Raw genomic sequence first — 22,389 nt, 5'->3', positions numbered from 1 at the left:
AGGGAAAGGAGTGGAGTGGCCAAAGCCATGGCTGGCACATAAGGCAGCTGGATTTTATAGGTTGTGATCTGGCAAGCTTTGCCACACAGAACTAACTCAAGCACCGATGACCTTTGTGAGAGGTCTGAGATAAAGCAAAGTGGTAGTTTGCAAGCATTTTGAACAAATGAAATCTAGAGCAGAGGTTTTCAACTCTGCTTCCTTCAACAAACACTTTCTAACCCTAACATTTCTTTTACTAAAGGATTTGTATACTGCAATTACATTTTTAAAGAAATCCCACCGCTTTACTTGTCTGCTAAGGACATACTGTTGGGTAGGATGCAGGCCGGGCCTGTGGAGTTTTGCCATATGTGGATTGTGCAAGAGGGCATTCTCCTAAAACTGACCCTTGGGACTGTGCGGCACTAAGGAAGCTGTGGTGGCCAGCTGTCTTTCAGGGAAGCTGTGCACCATCGCAGATCTTCTCACGGACAAGCCTCTAAGTTTGCCAAATCACAGAGGTGCTGTGCAACCCAGTCAGATGGATGGGCTACAAATAATAAAATTATTATTACTACTATTCTTTTAAATGAATTAATTCTCTTAACCATTTGTAATATATCTATATTGGGTTTTTAACCTTCTGTATATAGCATATTAGTAGTAGTATTTTGGTATATTTTAATGTAAATACATATTTTGATCAACTCTGTTCTTCCATATTGTACCAGTGTATATTATTAGCATTATTATTACTTTCTGTGGTTGATATGACCCTGATGGTCAAAACAAAAACAACAATAAAAAATGTCAAATCACAGTTTGGCGCTTTATCTTACTCCATTTTAATACTGTTTTAAGTTTCCCTTTTATCAGTTTTTATTTTTCTTAAATAGCAATGATCTACGTATTGCAATGGGACATGGGTGGCGCTGTGGTCTAAACCACAGAGCCTAGGACTTGTTGATCGGAAGGTCGGCAGTTCGAATCCCTGCGACAGGGTGAGCTTCTGTTGCTCGGTCCCAGCTCCTGCCAACCTAGCAGTTCAAAAGCATGTCAAAGTGCAAGTAGATAAATAGGTACCGCTCTGGCGGGAAGGGAAACAGAGTTTCCGTGCGCTGCTCTGGTTTGCCAGAAGCGGCTTAGGCCACATGACCCGGAAGCTGTACGCCGGCTCCCTTGGCCAGTAAAGCGAGATGAGCGCCGCAACCCCAGAGTCGGCCACGACTGGACCTAATGGTCAGGGGTCCCTTTACCTTTACATATTGCAATCTTGAAATTTTGCCAATTTTATAGAGTTAAATCTTTTAGAAATTTTGTTCCCTCTGGCATATGATAAATAGCATATGACAAACACTTCCACTAACTTACTAAATTCTTTACAGTATATAAATGGTTTTACAATTCTTTTGCAATTGATACAATATTATGACTTTTCCCAAGAATGCAATGTTTCTGGATCTCAGGGCAATTGATTTACTTAGCATTGTTTTTTGTTTGTTTCAGCTAATTATGAACTCTCTTGTGAAGCATATAAACACTTGGGCAAACCAACAGGCTTCTACTGGATAGATCCAGATGGCAGCGGCGCATTGGGACCCTTGAAAGTGCACTGCAATATGACAGGTAACTACACTGTGTGCGCATAGCCTTGATCCTTCCCTTTATTTATAGAGAAACCATGTTGTATTGGACTACTAGATTTGAATCACAACATAGCAGTCATTCCCTGCCTCTCTCAGCCTAACTTCTCATGGTTGTTCTGAAGCTAAAATGGAATGACCCCACTTATGTTGCCAAGGAATTCCTAGAAGAAGAGAATTGTAATAAGCCAACCAAAGTACCTGCTGAGAGGGAAACAGCAAGCCTTCCATGTTGGCCTGCTAGAACCAACTGCTGCTTCCTTCCACTTCTCCCATAGCAGAATCTCATCTGTGGCCCACAAGTTGGTAGCTGGGGGGGGGGAGTCAGAGCAAAGCTTGCTAGTACCTCAATACCCTGTTCTCATTCTCCCTCTCTCTCATATTGAACCTCAAGACAACCACATGAACTCACTGTTTAATATACCCATTTTTCTGATGAGGATCTATTTACTGATGATGGCATATCTACGGCCACACAGAAACTGAGCAGTCAGTATAGGGACAAGTCTAAATGTCTTCCTTTCTTCATCCCAACTCCTTGCTCAACCCAAAGCATCATGGAAGGTTTCACACATATACAGTAAAGCAGAAGTCGTATGTGTGATTTATTTTCCGTTCTAGATGATATTATGCCCCCCCCCTTTGTCTAGGACCGTCTTTATATCACTTTTTGATGTTGTGATACAGTCAAACCTCAGAACTCAAACGGCTCCATTACCAAACATTTCAGTTGCCGAACGCCAAAAACCCGGAAATAGAATCATAGAATCACAGAGTTGGAAGAGACCACAAGGGCCATCGAGTCCAACCCCCTGCCAAGCAGGAAACACCATCAGAGCACTCCTGACATATAGTTGTCAAGCCTCTGCTTAAAGACCTGCAAAGTAGGAGACTCCACCACACTCCTTGGCAGCAAATTCCACTGTCGAACAGCTCTTACTGTCAGGAAGTTCTTCCGAATGTTTAGGTGGAATCTTCATTCTTGTAGTTTGGATCCATTGCTCCGTGTCCGCTTCTCTGGAGCAGCAGAAAACAACCTTCCTCCCTCCTCTATGTGACATCCTTTTATATATTTGAACATGGCTATCATATCACCCCTTAACCTCCTCTTCTCCAGGCTAAACATGCCCAGCTCCCTTAGCCGTTCCTCATAAGGCATCGTTTCCAGGCCTTTGACCATTTTGGTTGCCCTCCTCTGGACACGTTCCAGTTTGTCAGTGTCCTTCTTGAACTGTGGTGCCCAGAACTGGACACAGTACTCCAGGTGAGGTCTGACCAGATTACCTCCCTTGATCTAGATGCTATACTCCTATTGATGCAGCCCAAAATTGCATTGGCTTTTTTAGCTGCCGCGTCACACTGTTGGCTCATATCAAGTTTGTGGTCAACCAAGACTCCTAGATCCTTTTCACATGGTTCGGTCAGGCAGCCAGTTACAAATCCACTGAGTGGTAGCATAGTCAAGACCGCATTTTACCAGCTTCTTTACAAGAATATCATGGGGCACCTTGTCAAATGCCTTGCTGAAATCAAGGTAGGCTACATCCACTGCGTTCCCTTCATCTACCAGGCTTGTAATTCTGTCAAAAAACGAGATCAGGTTAGTCTGACATGACTTATTTTTCAGAAATCCATGCTGACTATTGGTGATCACAGCATTCCTTTCTAGGTGCTCACAGACTGTTTGCTTAATGATCTGCTCCAGAATCTTCCCTGCTATTGATGTCAGACTGACTGGGCGGTAATTATTTGGGTCCTCTCTTTTCCCCTTTTTGAAAATAGGGACAACATTTGCCCTCCTCCAGTCTGCCGGGACTTCGCCTGTTCTCCAGGAATTCTCAAAGATGACTGCCAGTGGTTCTGAGATCACATCTGCCAGTTCTTTTAATACTCTTGGATGCAGTTCATCTGGCCCTGGAGACTTGAATACATCTAAACTAGCCAAGTATTCTTGTACTATCTCCTTAGTTATTCTGGGCTGTGTTTCCTTTGCTGAATCATTTGCTCCAAATTCTTCAGGTCGGGCATTGTTTTCTTTATCGGAGAAGACTGAGGCAAAGAAGGCATTGAGGAGTTCAGCCCTTTCTGTGTCCCCTGTTTGCATTTCACCATCTTCTCCTCTGAGTGACCCCACTGTTTCTTTGTTCTTCCTTTTGCTACGAACATACCCATAAAAGCCTTTTTTCTTGCTTTTAACCTCTCTAGCAAGCCTGAGTTCATTCTGTGCTTTAGCTTTTCTGACTTTGTGTCTACACGTGCTGGCTATTTGTTTGAATTCCTCTTTGGTGGTTTCCCCCCTTTTCCATTTTTGTACACATCCTTTTTTAATCTTAACTCAGTTAAAAGTTCTTTAGCTAGCCACCCTGGCTTCTTTAGGCACCTTCCATGTTTCCGTCTCATTGGTATTGCCTGACGTTGTGCTTTTACTATCTCCCTCTTAACAAACTCCCAGCCATCATGAACTCCCTTTCCTTTTAGTATTACTGTCCATGGGATCTCACCCAGCACTTCCCTAATTTTTATGAAATCGGCTTTCTTAAAGTCAAGAAATTGAGTCCTAGTATGCTTGGCTGCTCCTTTCCGCTGTATAGTAAACTTCAGAAGAGCATGATCACTCGCGCCTAATGATCCTTCCACTTCTACCCCACTAACCAGGTCATCAACATTGGTTAGGACCAGATCTAAAATGGCTGTTCCTCTTGTTGCTTCTCCCACTTTCTGGACAATGAAGTTGTCTGCAAGGCCAGTGAGGAATCTGTTTGACCTTATGCTCTTGGCTGAGTTTGACATCCAACAAATACCCGGGTAATTGAAGTACCCCATTACTACTATCTCCCTTCCTTTTCCATGCTTGGCCATCTGTTCCAGGAAGGCATCATCTATGTCCTCCGTTTGGCTTGGGGATCTATAGTAAACTCCCACAATGAGGTCTCTGTTATTCTTCTCTCCCTTAATTTTGACCCAAATGCTCTCACTTTGGCTTTGAGGTTCTAAATCTTGGATCTCTTCACAGGTATACACATCCCTGACATATAACACCACTCCTCCTCCTTTCTTGTCTGGTCTGTTTCTCTGAAATAGATTGTATCCCCCCATTATTACATTCCAATCGTGGGACTTATCCCACCAGGTTTCAGTGATGCCTATTATGTCATATTTAGTTTGCTGTACCAAGAGCTCAAGCTCATCTTGTTTATTTCCCATGCTTTGCGCATTAGTGTACAGACATTGAAGTCCATTAATCATTCCCCCGTGTCTCTTATTTAAGGATTTTTTCCTCCCACCACTAGGTCTGCGTGCTGTTTGCTCCATTTGGTCTATGACATTTGGATTATCATCTTCATCAATTGATAGACTCCTACCTTCAGGAGCACTGTCTCCCTCCCCCACATTAGTCAGTTTAAAGCCCTCCTGATGAGGTTTCTGAGATTTTTGGCAAAAACATTTCTCCCAACTGTTGTGAGGTGCAGCCCATCGCTTGCCAGAAGTCCATCTTCAAGAAACTGCAGTCCATGATCTAAGAATCCAAACCGTTCCTATTTACACCATTTGCGAAGCCAGCTGTTCACTTCCACGATTTTTCCTTCTCTCCCTGGGCCACGTCGTTCAACTGGGAGGACAGATGAGATGACAATTTGTGCATTTAATTGCTTCAATTTCCTGCCGAGAGCCTCGTAGTCTCTTTTGATCTTCTGGAGGCTATTGCTTGCAGTGTCATTGGTTCCCACATGAACCAAGAGGAAGGGGTATTTGTCAGTGGGTTTTATGATTCCTTGCAGTCGTTCAGTTACATCTTGGATCTTAGCCCCGGGGAGACAGCACACCTCCCGAGACATCTTGTCAGGCCCACAGATCACTGCTTCTGTTCCCCTCAGTAGGGAATCCCCTATCACCACTACACACCTCCTCTTAGGTTTGGTCAGGGTTCTTCCGTGAGCTGTCCGTTCCAAGGTCGCCTGCACATTCCCTGAGGACTGGCTTTGCTGCTCGTCTTCATATACCTGATCGACTGTAATGAGGGAGAGATCCTCAAATGAAGTCTGTTCTTTGTCTTCCATGCTAGGGGAGAGGACTTCAAAGCAATTGTGTATTTCTAAACAATCAGAGCGAACCCTGGGCCTCCTACTTCTTTGAGTCACATTTCTCCATATATCTGGCACCTGTGTTGGTGAACTAGCCTCCTTCTCAGGGGTGTCCCCTGTCTCCTCCTTGGTGGAGATGGTGTTCTCTGTTGCTTCCAAGAAGAGCTCCAGCTCTCTAATTCTTTGGAGCATAGCTACACGTTCCTCCAGTTGCTGGACTTTGTCTTCTAAGAGGGCAATCAACATACAATTGCTGCAGGTAAAGCTGCCTGCAACCTTTGGCAAGATGGCAAACATTGCGCAGGAACCGCAGGCGACTGCAGCTGTTCCCTCACCCTCCATCTTGAAAACGTGTATTGAAAGTAATCTTGAAAGTAAGTGTTCCGGTTTTTGAACGTTCTTCGGAACTCGAACATGCGACACGCCTTCTACTTGAGTGCAACCATTCGGGATCTGCGCCTCGGAACTCGAACTTTTCTGAAGCTGAACGGTCTTCCAGAATGGATTACATTCAAGTTCCGGCGTTTGACTGTATCAGAATCAGCTCTTGGCTGTATTTGTGTGAAATGCCCCACAGGAGCCCTGCTTCACAAATACATATATTTAAACCTAGTCTGGGCCATGAAGACCTCTATTCTTTTAGACCTCATATGGTATCCTCATCTTCCCTCATTCAGCCTGTTTTAGAATGGTGAGAGGAGGAAACTATAACATTTCACAAGAGTGATGTGAAATGCCACAGCCCTGAGAACAGCTGGTACTCAAAGAGCCATGACTATGGTAACCCATAATTTTGTATTCACTTATCGTGAAGAGTTGGCCATTGCATTTTAAAATTGGGATATGTGTGGAAGGTCTAAAAACATATGACACCCATTACAAAAATGTCATTTTGTGGTATATGTAGGTATATCTAGGTAGATTTTGGGCTGCTTCTTTTCCTTTGGAACTGCCACTGGGGAACAGGAGAACAGGAAACAGCCAAATAGGAAAGATGGGGTTTTGTTGGGAGAGAACAGACAGGCAGGAGAGAGAAGAAAGCAAATTTGCAGGGAGGGGGTGCTACACTTTTTAGAATTAAGTCTGTGTGTGAGGCACAATTGGTTTCCCTTCTAGGTTCATTGCTGCCTCAGGTGAGAAGAGAAATCACTGAGGAGAGTATGGCAACCATACTGTTGTCAGACACTTTCCTGAGGTGGTACGGCTTAAGACGATGTAGTGAGGAGCAGAAGTTTGGAGTTTCTCCCCTCTCCTGCTGCCCATATAAGAGTTCTGAACAAAACTTGAGAACTGTGATGACTTGGCAGTTTCTTTGCTCCTTGGAGGATGCTGGTTCAAGGTCCCTTGCTGCCACAGAGATTAAACTAGAAAGCAAAACAGGTTCAATATATCCCCAGGAGCACAAATCCCTAAGAAGAACTCTAAGATTATGGATAAGAAAATTACCTTTAAAAAAAAACCAAAAACAAATCCTGTGTGCTTGTATTATCTGATAAAGGGCAACAGTTTGGTTTAGGCATATGGGCCCATGTGCAGCAAACAAACCAAACAGACATTAGCTTGAATTTTTCAATTATGTTTGCTATTGCTATTTGTCCCTTCTACCTTCATCTGAACTGCTATCCGTTAGTCAGGGGTCAAATGGAGTGCCTGCATTAAGACTGCTCACCATAATGCTCTCCCTTCCATTTTATGGTCACTTTGCTAAAGTGAAATGTGCGCTTTTATAGACTTTACAATTATTTAGCCCTGGGAGTGTTTAATGAATACATGTGGAGGTTGTTTTAGCGGTTTACTTTTCCATTTTGTTGTCAAGGTTCTAAAGATCCTCCCCCCCCACCTCTGCCTTTTCATAAAAGGCTGCACTTTAGGGGTTTGTGGATGTTAATGGTGCAAATCATCTTTGCGTGAAAAGATGTGCCTGTCTCCATGTGGTTATGTTGGGCCTCTGCCTTGTCCCCTTGTTGTACAAGCAGCCTCTTTCTTCCCTCTCCTTCCTCAAGGCCCTGCTGCCCTTAGGAAACAAGCACTTCACGCAGTGACTCCTGGGCATGTCACATCAAGACTCAGTTGCTTTTGCTAGTGATGCTGTTTGTCAAGTTGACAGACAGCAGAGCTGAGAATCAAACCATTCCACATGAGGAGGAGAGGCATCTTTCAAAAAGCTCTGCTCTCTGATGGGGGGTGATTATTTTTGCTGGCTTGTGTTTTCTCTTCCTACTATCTGTAGAGCTATAAAAGCTCAAAGTAGATTAATGTTAAAAGAAATGAAACATTTAAAATCATGTTGAAATGGCATATTATGCTCATTTATTAGCAAGATCTATAATGAGAGCCATAAAAAGAGGCAAGTGTGTTTAAAAAGAGACAAAAGAGGGAACGATGCCTTCTTCCTTGAATCCCCAATCAGTCTTCGGGGGATGGTTCTGCTCTGATGTTTAATTCTTTAAATTATTTTACCTAGAGAGAGAAGGGCAAGTTCGCAGTGCTGCTACTGTTCACATGAAAAATTCAGGACTTCTTGCCTGTTTGCTCTGCCAGATGCGGTTTTGCAAAGGAATGAGTCAGCAATGAATGAGCTGGAGGAGCAATCTGTCTTCTCTCCTCTCTCTCTCTCTCTCTCTCTCTCTCTCTCTCTCTCACACACACACACACACACACACACTGCTAATGTGGATCTTAAGGCACAGTTGAAAGTACCTTTCTTGACAAGCCTGTTTTCTGTTTCACAGACACAGCTCATGACAGAGTATGGGGAGCTTTTGTGTGCCTTTGACATTGATGTCCGTGATCATGGTTTTTTGACACCTGTGACCAAGAGATGTGTTCTGTATTCCTAGAAGCCCCTGGGTCCCATTTTCCCCAAAGGGGCATAGAAGCACTCAGGCCATTGTATAGTATGTGGGGGAAAGGCTTGAGACATGAAATACAATATGGGTTTTGTTGTTATACCACAGCTTTGTTGAGAACTTGCTTTGACAAGGCCAAGTGTGGCCAGAGTGGAGGGGACCTTCCTCAGCATAGTGTTCTCCCTGTCTGGAGACTTGGCATGAATTTTTCAGCAGGAACAACCTGCCCAAATTGAGGTTCATCCACACGGCCCTTTGTCCTGTGATTTCTTCCATTTGCCCCATGATTCCCAGGCGGGGGTCTGAGAGGCTTCTCTTTCATCCACTGCTTTCCATGGGGAAACCTGCAGTTTACTGCTGAACTGGAGCAAGCACTGTTCAGCAGAAAGCCTGGTTGACGTTCATTTCAATTCAACAGTAAACTGCAGGTTTTCCTGAGGAAAGTGGTGGGACAAAAGAAACACCCCTCTTGAACCCATGCCTAGAAATCACAGGACAAACGGAAGTGTGGATGAGCCTTATGTTTGAACAAGGCCAGTCTCTGCGTAGATACTAGGAGTATCAAAATTTACTCTGTGAACTGGTCATAGGATTAGATTTATTCAGCCGAGGCTGGATGGCCATCTATCCTGGATGCTTTAGTTGAGATTCCCTCATGGCAGGGGGTTGGACTAAATGACCCTTGGGTCCCTTCCAGCTCTATAATTCTACGATTCTATGATTAACCATATACTTAAAACCTACATAGCTTTCTTTAACCCTTGGTGAAAGATTACACTGGAGCAGTAAGAGCCAGTAATCTCTGGGGACTGGCAGGGTCATGCCAAGACCTTTTCCAAACTCTGTTCAGCTCAGCCATGGGACCTCAAAACCCAGTCCCAAACTTTCCTGCTGACTCGGCCGGGAGAAGCCCCTCCTAGAGGCTCTTGAACAGAGTTTAGAGTAATTTATGGCAACCTAAGTTACACTTATAGTCAGGATTGTTCTGTCAGTTTGGAATATTTAAAAGGCCTGTGTGTGGCTCCATTGCTGATAGGTGGATTTCAAACATTACAGAAATCCTGTCTGAGGAGAAATGCATAAAACCCAGACATCAAAGCAGCTTTCCCATCCGAATCAGGGATTCCCAAAAGGCATGGCTGAGGTGGAGTTTGGGGGTGAGGGGCATGGACATTGGGAAGCATTTCCCATGGGAGGACAGAAAAGATCTGGAAATAGGGTGAGCAAGGAGCTCACAGGTGGGCAACCACAAGGAATGAATTCGGGTGGCCCCTTAATCTGTCACATGCCGCCAAGCAGAAAGAAATGTGGCCACACTCAATCTGAAATCCAAGGAAGCAGTGCTGTAGTAAAATTGTCCTCACTGCTTGGGAGGAACCCACAAAATCCAGCACACCAAGTATTCACATACACAGGATGGTCAGCAGCTTTTCCTTGTAAATCTGTATGTACCAAATGTCTGGGATGTGGGTGGCGCTGTGGGTTAAACCACAGGGCCTTGGGCTTGCTGATCGGAAGGTTGGTGGTTTGAATCCCCACGACGGGTGAGCTCCTGTTGCTCGGTCCCAGCTCCTGCCAACCTAGCAGTTCAAAAGCACGTCAAAGTGCAAGTAGATAAATAGGTACCGCTCTGGCGGGAAGGTAAACGGCGTTTCCGTGCGCTGCTCTGGTTCGCCAGAAGTGGCTTAGTCATGCTGGCCACATGACCCGGAAGCTGTACGCCGGCTCCCTTGGCCAGTAAAGCGAGATGAGCTCTGCAACCCCAGAGTCGTCCACAACTGGACCTAATGGCCAGGGGTCCCTTTACCTTTACCTTTACCTTTACCAAATGTCTAGGACTGGCATAACTACAAGGTACTGTTGAACTGTGTTGCTGACCAGAGGCTAGGCTTTACTAGAAGCCTGTTCAGGTTTTGAAGCCCTCATGCTGCTTCTTTGGTGAGCGGGAAGATGATAAGCTCTCCAGATTTCCTGATTTGTCTGAGACATTGAGACTTCCACCCTTCTCTGCGTTCCAGGCATGTGAGTGCCAATAAACTATGTACACTTAAAGCCTGTAGACAGAAATCATAGATGCCTGTGCCTTTTTTCACTATCTCTCAGAACTCAGCATTGAAATTTAGTTTTTGAAAAAAGGGTTAAGGCTTAAATATGATTCTTATTTTTAAGCAAAATGTTATTACATTTTTCTCTTCTTGCAGAAATGGGCAAAGTGTAATGTGTTCTATTACAAAGTGTTACAAAATGACCTTGACCTTTAGCAAAACAAAAAATAATAATGAAAATTGTATACCACAGAACTTGTGAGAAAAAGGGAATTGTTGCTACAGCACATAGAGTGCAACTGTACATTTTCCCCTCATCCATCTCTAGTAATTTATTCGCCAACCTGGAAGATACTGGTGCTTCCTTTTTTGATAGCATTCTCAATATATTTGAAAGGCTGTTTGTTTGTTTGTTTGTTTGTTTGTTTGTTTGTTTGTTCTTTCATCAGACTGCTTTTGTTTCTGATACAAAATTCAGTAACCAATATATGTGACATTTTATTTTTATGTATTGTTCTCACTTTGCAATTAGAAAACTCATCCCAAATGGGTTTTATTTGTGATTTCTATTATTTTATTACAATAGGATTAATCAATAGGATTAATCCTGCCAGACTGTCAGGGCCTGGCTAGATGAAGAAGGAGTGGTGGGAGGCACCAGCTGGGGAATCCCCAAGGGAAGCCCCAAAGGAGGACGGCTCAAAGCCCAGGGATCGGTGGTAGGACACTGAGGGGAGGTCAGAGGGAAAAGAGGAACAAACAGTTAACTTCTCTAACAAACTCTGCTTCTTGCTTGCTGGACAGAGTCTGACTTTTGCTCTGACAGACTGACTACAGATCAGAATCTAAAGACACAGCCCACTGGGGAATTCTCTAGCACAATCCACATTAAGAAAAAAAACTGTTTAACCAGAGCAGTGAATAACTCTCTGCTATTTTCCCTTTAACCACTGGGTGGTTGATAGAGATTGTTAATTAAGTAATCCAACAGCGGATAAAAATCTGACACAGGTATTAAGTAAATTGTGGGTTTCTGCATGTTAACTGATAAATATAAGTTGCTTTTATAAGATTTCATTTTCCTTGTGCCTTGTTGAGTAATCACGTCAGTGTCCTGGCCGAACAATGGGGGTGGAGACACTCCTGCAGGTATACTGAAGCTGTTCAGGGCTTTGAAGGTCAGCAGCACCACTTTGAATTGTGCTCAGAAACGTACTGGGAGCCAATGTAGGTCTTTCAAGACCGGTGTTATGTGATCTTGGCGGCCGCTCCCAGTCACCAGTCTAGCTGCTGCATTCTGGATTAGTCGTAGTTTCGAGGTCACCTTCGAAGGTAGCCCCACGTAGAGCGTGTTGCAGTAGTCCAAGTGGGAAATAACTAGAGCATGCATCACTCTGGCGAGACAGTCTGTGGGCAGGTAGGGTCATCCTGTGTACACAGCTGTCCTGGACACAGAATTGACCTGCACCTCCAGGGACAGCTGTGAGTCCAAAATAACTCCCAGGCTGCGCACCTGGTCCTTCAGGGGCACAGGGAGTCTCCCACACCCGCCCGCTCCCTGTCCCCCAAAACAGTACTTCTGTCTTGTCAGGATTCAACCTCAGTACTTCTGAGTACTTCTGTCTTGTCAGGATTCAACCTCAATCTGTTAGCCGCCATCCATCCTCCAACTGCCTCCAGACACTCACATGGGACCTTCACCGCCTTCACTGGTTCTGATTTAAAAGAGGTAGAGCTGGGTATCATCCGCTTACTGATGAACACCCAGCCCAAACCCCCTGATGATCTCTCCCAGCAGCTTCAAATAGATGTTAAAAAGCATGGGGGAGAGGACCTTGAGGCACCCCACAAGTGAGGGCCCAGGGGTCTGAACACTCATCCCCCAACACCCCTTTCTGGACATGGCCCAGAAAGAAGGAGGGGAACCATTGTATAACAGTGCCCCCAGCTCCCAGCCCCTCTAGACGGTCCAGAAGGATGTTATGGTCGATGGTGTCAAAGGTCGCTGAGAGATCCAGCAGAACTAGGAAACAGCTTTCACCTTTGTCCCCAGCCTGCCAGAGATCATCGACCAGTGCGACCAAGGCAGTTTTAGTCCCATGGTGAGGCCTGAATCCCGACTGGAAGGAATCAAAATGCTCTGCATCCTCCAGGCATGCTTGGAGTTGCTCAGCAACCACCCGCTCAATCACCTTGCCTAAGAATGGTAGATTTGAGACTAGGCAATAGTTGGCCATCGTGGCCGCATCTAAACATGTTTTTTTAAGAAGCGGTTTAATGACCGCCTCTTTCAGCAGGTCTGGGAAGGCTCCTTCACAGAGGGAAGCATTCACCACCCCGCAGAGCCCTTCGCCCAGCTCTTCCTGGCTAGCTTTTATGAGCCAGGATGGGCAAGGATCAAGGAGACATGTGGATGATTTTACTCATCCAAGCAGCCTGTCCACATCCTTGGAGGTTAACGGATTGGAATTGATCCCATGCAACTCTGACAGGACCTAGACAGGACTCTGGCACTCTCCCACCCCGGCCCTGCTCCCATGGTGGAGTCTACCTCCTTCCGAATCTGAGTGACTTTATCTGGGGGAAAAACTTTGCAAATCATTGTAAGAGATGGCAAATGTGGTTCCGTTAAATTGCTAACCACCTGAAAGAGTCTCCTGCTGCTATTTTCTGCAGATGTAATAGAGGCGGTGAAGAAAGTCCTCTTCACTGTCGCTATCGCCACTTGGTAGGCTTGATGTTGAGTTCTACCTGTGTCCAGTCTGATTCAGAATGAATTTTCCGCCACCGGCTCTCTAGCCGTCTCAGTGATTGTTTCCTCACTCTCCGCTCTGGGGAAAACCACGGGGCTGTCCAGGCTCCATGCAATCGGAGAGAGTGCTTCAGAGCCAAACAGTCAATAGCCCTGGTTAACTCGGCATTCCAGCTGGGCACCAGGGAATCAGCTGAAAAGCCTTCAGTGTGGGATAAAACATCCCCTTCCACTCTCTGGAAACCATTTGAATCCATTAAGTGGTAGGGGCAGACCATCCAAATCAGTCCCACCTCCCTGCAGAGGGGAAGGGTCACGGAGAAGTCCAGTTGCACCAGGAAGTGATCTGACCATGGCACTTCTTTTGTTTAACTTTTACTTAATGTCAGATCACCCATGTCAGTAGAGGTGAACACCAGGTCTAAGGCATGTCCGCGGCTATGAGTTGGACAGCCCCATGGAGCCCATGCTTTCCATGAAGTCCCGAGTGGCCCCTTGTAAGGTCGTGTCAGCATGGTTGTTAAAATCCCCCAGGACAACCAAACTAGGTGTCTCCAGGAGAACATCTGCCATTATCTGAAGCACCTCGGGCAGGGAATCCTTGGTTCAGCGTGGAGGTTGGTACACCATAAGGAATCCTGTACTGCCCCTATTGCCCAACTTCCAGAATATGCACTCAGAGAACTGGGTCTTCCTAATAGGATACCTGGTGTAAATTAGTGACTCCCCCCCCCCGCCCACATGACCTGGGTTGCTGTACATACGAGAAACTTGGTGGACAAGCAGCAGCAAGAACAGGCCCATCTGCTTCATCCAGCCAAGTCTCTGTCACACATGCCAGGTTAAGTCCTCCATCCACAATCAAGTCATGGATGGCAGTGGTCTTATGAATCGTTGAGCTGGCATTGCACAGCAGCACCTTCAGGTCATGTGGGTTTCCCTTGTTGATTCCAGTATCCATCTTGTCAAGACCAGACCAGGAGGCAGGGATAGTCTTCAAACAACGACTAAGCCTGCCTCCTTGGTAATGACGTGGTCTGGTCTTAGCATAACTCCTCCTCCTGCCCATGATCACTAAGATCGGGTGTCCCAGTGCATCCTCGCCTGCCATTCTGTTGGTGGGGGCCCACTCCCCGGCAGCTTGCTTCATCTTCTATGTGACAGCCCTTAAGACAGAGCTTTCCAAAATGTGTTTTGCGACACATTAGTGTGTCGGCTGCAGTGTGTAGGTATGTTACACAAAAGCTCCCCATACTCCTCCCAGGGCTGGAAAGGTCTTAGTTTAACCTCTGGTTTGCTAGTAAAACTGAATTATCATGTCACAAAATGATGCATGTCTAAAAAGTATGTCACTAACATGAAAAGTTTAGAAATCTCTGCCTTAAGATATCTGAAGATGGCTCTCATATCTCCTCTCAGTATTCTCTTATCCAGGCTAAACAAACCCAGCTCCTTCAACCTTTCCTCATAAGGCCTGGTTTCCAGACCCTTGATCATCTTTGTTGCCCTCATCTGCACACTTTCCAGCTGGTCAATATCCTGCTTAAATTGTGGTGCCCAGAACTGGACACAGTATTCCAGGTGTGGCCTGACCAAGACACACCAGTAACACTGGTACTCTTACTTCTTCTGAACTCTACACTTCTGTTGATGCAGCCTAGAATAGCATTAGCTTTACTTTTCTATTCTATTTTATTCTTTGCTGCTGCTGCTGCTGCTGCTGCTGCTGCTGCATCACACTGTTGACTCATGTTAAGCTTGTGGTCCACTAAGACCCACTAGATGCCTTTCACATGTACTACTGGCATATTGCAGTTATTAATATTGTGCAGATTGAAGCAATAGAATGCATAGGAACTGACTCTTCTTGGAATAAAAATTGTCCAGACCCATAAATTTGATTCAAAAAGTTTACTATCCAAAATTTTCTTCCTAGCAGATACAAAAACAGATAATAATACTTCCAAATAGTTCCATAAGACATATGTTGGTCAAAGCATAGGTTCATCTTCTCAGTAATATCAGTTTACTTCAAACAGACCTAAAATCAGAGGTCTTTCTCTGTCTACATCTCCATTAGCTTGGAGCTGTTTCCCCTTCAGGAGAGACTCATTAGCACATTTACTATGTTTGGGAACAAAAGACCAAAGGCAATTCCCTTCAAAATGGTGATTTGCAACTAAATACCTTTCTCACAAGGGACACGGGTGGTGCTGTGGGTAAAACCGCAGTGCCTAGGACTTGCCGATCGTATGGTCGGCGGTTCGAATCCCCGTGGCGGGGTGAGCTCCCGTCGTTCGGTCCCAGCTCCTGCCCACCTAGCAGTTCGAAAGCACCCCTAAGTGCAAGTAGATAAATAGGTACCGCTTTATAGCGGGAAGGTAAACAGCGTTTTCGTGTGCTGCGCTGGTGTTGGCTCGCCAGAGCAGCTTTGTCACGCTGGCCACGTGACCCAGAAGTGTCTCTGGACAGCGTTGGCTCCCGGCCTCTTAAGCGAGATGAGCACGCAACCCCAGAGTCGGTCACGACTGGCCCATACGGGCAGGGGTACCTTTACCTTTTTCTTTACCTTTACCTTTCTCACACCATCAGAAGTTAAACACCACATGTGAAACAGCAGAGAACATCAACAGTTAATTATTAACCCATCTAGGTGCTTAGAGAGCTCTACTTTGCTTTACGGAATTTTCCAATGTTGAACCCTTAGCAATACTGTACACATACAGGCATTTTCCACTTCACTGTGCAATTAAACAATTATACTTAATATGCAATGCAGGTGTTCCCATCTTATATTGCTGCAGCTGGTTCTTCCTGCCTAAGTGCAGAACCTGACATTCTCAGACATGCTCTAATTCCTGAGCAACAGCATCAACTCTGCCTTTAAGCCAATCTTGAGGGCTACAGTCCCTTCTGGGCAACCTTGCTGGGCCCACATGCCATTTGCCAGAAGCAAAAGTAGACAGACAAAGAGTGTACATGTTACCTCGGGAAGTGCACCAGTTGCTGCACACACTCACAGCCCTGCCTCTCTTCTCCCCTGCAGGCATGCACAAGGCCCCATTGGACTTCAGGGGCACATTGCAGCCAGGCGAAAAAACTCATGATGGTTCAGATCAGAGTCCGTGGCGAGCAGGGCCTGAGTTTGGGAGGTAGGGTGTGGGGAAAGTCCCACGGGTCAGATACAGATGCTTGGAGGGTGTTCGGAGCCTGCAGTTCCCCACCCCTAGTTTATGGTTGAGACTGCAACCCAAAGCATACTTACTTTGAAATAAATCTAGTTTGAACTCAGGGAGGCTTGCTTCTGAATAGCATGCATAAAACTGTGATGTCATGCTCACTCCCAAGTGATATGGGATAGAGTGGGTGGTTATTTAGAGCTCTAGATTTATCCAAATAACACAAGGAAAAGTGCTGCTGTGGAAACCACCTTTTGTTTTGTGACCGTTCAGTATCCCTTGCTGAAAGCGTATCTTTCCTCAAGATATAGTATGATAATGCACACATACTTCAGGGGCAATTTATAACCACCAGTCCAGCAGACTCCTTCACCCTCTCTGTGGTGGTTGCATATTGCTACGCTCTGAGGGTGAAGTGACCTCCCTGGAGCGCAAGCCTGGACAGGGTGGGTGGAGGTCCAGGATGATCCTCAGGGTCCCTTCCAACTCTTACCAGTCTATGATTCTATGATCCTATGACATTTTGGGGTTCTGTGGGCAGGGGGTTCAAATGAGAGAATGTTTCAAACAGTATCCCTTGCTGAAAGCGTATCTTTCCTCAAGATATAGTATGATAATGCACACATACTTCAGGGGCAATTTATAACCACCAGTCCAGCAGACTCCTTCACCCTCTCTGTGGTGGTTGCATATTGCTACGCTCTGAGGGTGAAGTGACCTCCCTGGAGCGCAAGCCTGGACAGGGTGGGTGGAGGTCCAGGATGATCCTCAGGGTCCCTTCCAACTCTTACCAGTCTATGATTCTATGATCCTATGACATTTTGGGGTTCTGTGGGCAGGGGGTTCAAATGAGAGAATGTTTCAAACAGTATTTAGAATGTTGCAATTATTTTTAGAATGCTTTAAAAATGCTTTATTATGGATGCGTTTGCTGCCCCAGGCTCCTTGGAAGAAAGGGCAGGATAAAAATCAAATTACTGCTGTTGTTGTTACTATTATGATGATGATGATGAAACCTCATAGCAGCAAAGGTGCAGCCCATAAACAACTTTACTACTTTGTTTTTTAGATTGCATGAACTAGCCCTTACTCGTGATGGACGTGTCCAGCCCATTGCAATGAGGCCCCATGTGGCTCTCACTGGAAAGGGTCTGGCTGTGTTCATGCGGCAGCAGTATACCTGACCCACATCATGAACGTGCTGGGATCTTTAGTGCATACTCGACCCCTGTCCTGCTTGTGGATGTGAGAGGTAGAATAGCACCCAGAAATGTTCCTTCTGCCACTTCCAGCCTCTGTGCATGGATCATACTTCATCGGTTGAGGTTCATAATTGTCATGTTGCGAAAGCAAACTGTCTGCCCCTGCAGTGTCTTTTAAGGGCCACAAAAGAGGGAAGCAAAATGCTTCCTCCCACATGTTTTGTGAGAGACCCACTCCTTCCTGAGAACAAGGACCGTATAGTGGTAAATTGCTAAATATGTGATTTTTTTATTCTGTGAAATTTGCCTTGTGCTTAAAATAGGTCTTATGAGCATTAAGCTAATCAGCAGCCTCCAGATACCTGCAGAACTCCATCTCATTACAGGAGATACTTGGGGCCTCCTGCGGAGGATCCATCTGCTTGCCTTTGCTTATTTTTAAACGTACGACTGGAGCCAATTATACTATATTGGTTCCTTTCCATATTTGACTTCGGTGAGTATCTAACGTATTGCAGGGTGTATATATATTATGACTGAACAAACAATTATTGGGGAGTGGGGAATGAAGCTGAAAAATGAGAAGATGTGAGATGTTAAAAAAACTTTTGCACAACTTTTTCATTTTTTGCATCAGCCTGTCCATCTGCGATTCAGACCCCTTTGTTTTTTGGTGTCTGTGAATAATATTGAAGCTTTGCTTTCCCTTTCCTTGTTTCCAGTGCTTTTTTTCAACGCCCAAAAAATATGTTTAGGGGTACTCTCATTTTGACTCAAGAAAATCACCATTTTATTGTGGCATAATAAATACAGTAAATGGACAAAAGTACAAAGATTCTCAAAAGGTTTGGGTGTATGCGTACCCCTGCATACCCCCAGGAAAAAAGCACTGCTTTTTTCACAAACCACAAGTGTGTATTTACCCAAAAGCTATGATTGTTTTCTCACTTTTGTTGCCAGAAAATGTTTGGCTGAACAGAAGGGGCTGATTATATCTAGGGCCACAATGTTAGTTGATAAATTAATACAGTTCTGGCTCAATTAAAATATTGGGCTTGAGTAATTGGGCATTGCCCCCATCACTGGCAGAGGAAGAGGAGTGTGGGCGGAGGGCACCGCACCCGGCAGTGCGATCCCGGCAAGGTGCCATCACGTCTGCCCCCCCCCCCTGTGCGCTGGGCGCCATGGCCCTACAGGTGGCATGCCCCGCCCCCACCTGCTCTGGCCCTGGCCCCCATGCCCTCTCCCAAGCCAACCTCTTCCATCTGTAAACTTTTCTCTTGTTGCCACCATCTTGTATCCTCCTCTCTCTGATGGGAGCCTGTCCCTGCTGTTGCCAAGCCTGAAATGTCCATAATCACGCACTGCATGCTAACATGTGTGTTTGCACATGTACGATATTCTGAGATCTTTGATCCAGAGCTGTGGCACACCATGAGGATGTTGCACTGTACTCTTCATTACTTGAATTATTTAGGGAAATTAGCACAAACCAATTAGTCCTTATTTGGGGTCAAAAGAAAGCTGTTTATTGTTCCAGAATAGCTCTGAATAATAGAGTAAAATAGTTATGCAAACTGAGTCACCAATATGCAATATTTACAAGAGAGTAAAGCTAATGCTAACACTAAGAAATCTTAGTGTTGCCTAAGGAGCTGGGGCCATGCTCAAAGTGCCCCCCAGAATGGGCCCCTGGGTAACACTGCTGTCACCTAAACCCAGGCCTAATAATTCCACATCTATGCAACAACAGCCTCCTCCCTCCCCCAGTTCTCAAAATGGAGCTTCAGCTATCCATACCCCAAGGATGGGCAGGGCAGTAACCAGCTCTGGTGGAGCCTCTCTCCATGCCGCTTTATGGGGCTCCCCGTGGCAGGGAAAGCAGGAATGGAGGAGAAGGGGGACCAAACACCCCATGCCAGTCCACCATTAGCCTGGTACCTCACTGCCCAAGAGAGGCCACTGAACTAAGAAAAGAGGCATCAGGGACACTGCTGTCTCAGCTACCTATTCCTCAGGCCACAAGACTGGCCAGGCAGCAGAGAATAAACAGGACCAGAGATGGGAGAGGGAAGAGGGAAGTTGGCAGGTCCCTGTTGGCCCCTCGCTCTGCTTCCTTCATTCCTGTGTAGCAGTCAAATTCCACTCTGGGCACAGACTTACTCAGCTGCAGAATCGGGACCTGTTCAGGTCTGAAAATCCCCAGCATGAGCTTGTAGGTCTGCCAAGGGCAATACCCACCCCATTGTTTAAGTGAATTGTATCTGTTCCTTCTGTAACACGCAAAAACCTGGAGGACCCTCATTCAAACTTTAGCTTCTCTACTACTCTTAGGCAGCAATCCTAAACCCACTTTCCTGGGAATACACTCTGCTGAATTCAGTAGGGCTTACTTCTGAGTAGACACGTGGCAGATTCACATGTTCATTTCAAGCACTACAATAACAGTGAAAAACCAATCATGGCATCCCCTAGAGAACTGTGGGAGCTGCGAGTTGTGAGAAGACCCAAATCCACCCCACTGCGTATGCTTAAATAAGTGTCCACATAAAAATCAAGCCAACTTTACTCATGGAGCTGCAAATCATGAAGCATCTAGTAATAAGGAACGAAATACCAAGTGATATATGTGGCATATTTCAACAGTATCCTGGACCAGCAATTGATAAACCTTAACCTATGTATTTTTGGGACGCGGGTGGCGCTGTGGGTAAAACCTCAGCGCCTAGGACCTGCCGATCGTATGGTCGGCGGTTCGAATCCCCGCGGTGGGGTGCGCTCCCATTGCTCGGTCCCAGCGCCTGCCAACCTAGCAGTTCGAAAGCACCCTCGGGTGCAAGTAGATAAATAGGGACCGCTTACTAGCGGGAAGGTAAACGGTGTTTCCTGTTTCTGGCTCGCCAGAGCAGCTTCGTCACGCTGGCCACGTGACCGGGAAGTGTCTGCAGACAGCGCTGGCTCCCGGCCTCTAGAGTGAGATGAGCGCACAACCCTAGAGTCGGGCAAGACTGGCCCGTACGGGCAGGGGTACCTTTACCTTTTAACCTATGTATTTAGTTGCTTGTTCTGCAAAAAGAAAAAAATCTGAGGCTTCTCTAACCATTAAACAAGTTCTTTAAGTTTAAGCAGAATGCAAGGCTCCCTTTGCCTTTGATGTTTGTTGATGCAATTATCTGTAGCTTCAAGGACAGCGAACAATGGTACTGAAATGTCTCTCACCTTTGACCTTAGCATTCTTCATATCCACATTAGTTAGCAAAGGCTTCTGGGGTGTGTGGAAATCACAATGTCAAAATAATCTCTTAATCATTTCGCATAAATCTTTAGCTTCATATATTAGATAAAGCTATATGCTTCTCATTAATTGAGATGACAATTAACAGAGAATAGACCAAAGTGTATTTACACCGGCTCCAGTGTTTTTAATAAGCTCAGCTACTGTATGGCACATCTGCTTGGCTAAGTGAATTTAGCGCTCATGCAAAATGCCATATGGCCTCACCAGGGACTCAGCAGCACCGGTTGAGACAGACCTTTGCCTTTCGTCTATTATTAACTGTTGGAGGCACACTGAGGAAGAGAAGAATGGACTGCATTTTTAGAAGCCCTTGCAAAACAGCACCCAAGTCCCATTTTGAAATGAATTTCACTCCCATCTTCCTGACAAACTGATTTATTTATTTTTTAATGGTGGGACAAGATGAATTGCTGGGCAGTCAGCTCTACTTAAACTGTGACCTTTAACTATTTGCACTCTTCTTTTTTAAAGCCTTGTCTTCTTGACTATATAGTCCACAATAGTCGTACCAGATAACCCAGATTGCAGAGAATGCCTTGATTTGGAAGCTTCGTAACACCCCCCCCTGTCCATTTTCTTTTTCCAGTTCTAGTTTGTCACATATAGTTATATTGCAAATTCCAATTAAGACCTTCAGTGAGATTTCCGTATGTGGCCAAAATCCCAAGGGATTTCTGCTCCCCATTTAATTCTGTGTAGAAACAGGGACAAGAAGATTGGGAGAGATAATTATAGGCTTCTCTCCCAATCTGCCAAGTAGAGCACAGGAACACAGGTGCGGAAAGAGTAGCTTTGTAGCCAGCCCTGTAGCACCTTCCCCAAGTGGTTATGAATGATGGACACAACAACTTAGATTGGATAAAATAAAGCCAAAACCTTATTGATGACAGATGTAAGATGTTTAGCATAGGCAACCATTCACTGCCAGAAGTGATGCCAAGGGTCAACTCGGCAGTGGAGGATTCCTATGACTTACAACAAATAGGGGGACTCCCACAGGGATTGCCGCCTTGAAGGGTGCTGGACACCTGGATGAAAGCAGCTCCTCCTGGATCCCTTTAATGGGATACCCTACCTTTGGAGGGGCAGGCAGAGACTATAACCCTCCCCTCCACCCAAGACTAAGGTATATCCAATGCTTAAATGATCTGATGAGGAGCAAACTAGATGCCATGACCATAGCTGTCAACTTTTCCCTTTTCTTGCGAGGAATTCTATTCCGAATAAGGGAACTTCCCTTTAAAAAAGGGGAAACGTTGACAGCTATGCATGACAAGGGCAGGGCATCTTAAGTATCCTGGGAGTGGACCTGAGGGAAGCCTCCCTCCTCCGTCAGGCCCACCCCCAAAGGAGGCCT

General features: G+C 45.6%; 1 protein-coding gene across 1 annotated transcript in view; it reads left to right on the top strand.

Moving 5' to 3' along the window:
• Positions 1-22,389, top strand: part of CNTNAP2 (contactin associated protein 2) — a 1,119,417-nt gene that overhangs the window by 811,936 nt on the left and 285,092 nt on the right. The window contains exon 12 of the mRNA XM_082192749.1: positions 1,489-1,608. Coding sequence (XP_082048875.1) covers positions 1,489-1,608 — 120 coding nt within the window. The remainder of the gene's footprint in view (positions 1-1,488; positions 1,609-22,389) is intronic.

Source organism: Podarcis vaucheri (genome assembly GCF_965113315.1).
Source record: "Podarcis vaucheri genome assembly, chromosome: 12".
Taxonomy (NCBI): domain Eukaryota; kingdom Metazoa; phylum Chordata; class Lepidosauria; order Squamata; family Lacertidae; genus Podarcis; species Podarcis vaucheri.
The sequence above is the reverse complement of the archived record's forward strand: the minus strand, read 5'-3'. Positions and strand labels throughout refer to the sequence as shown.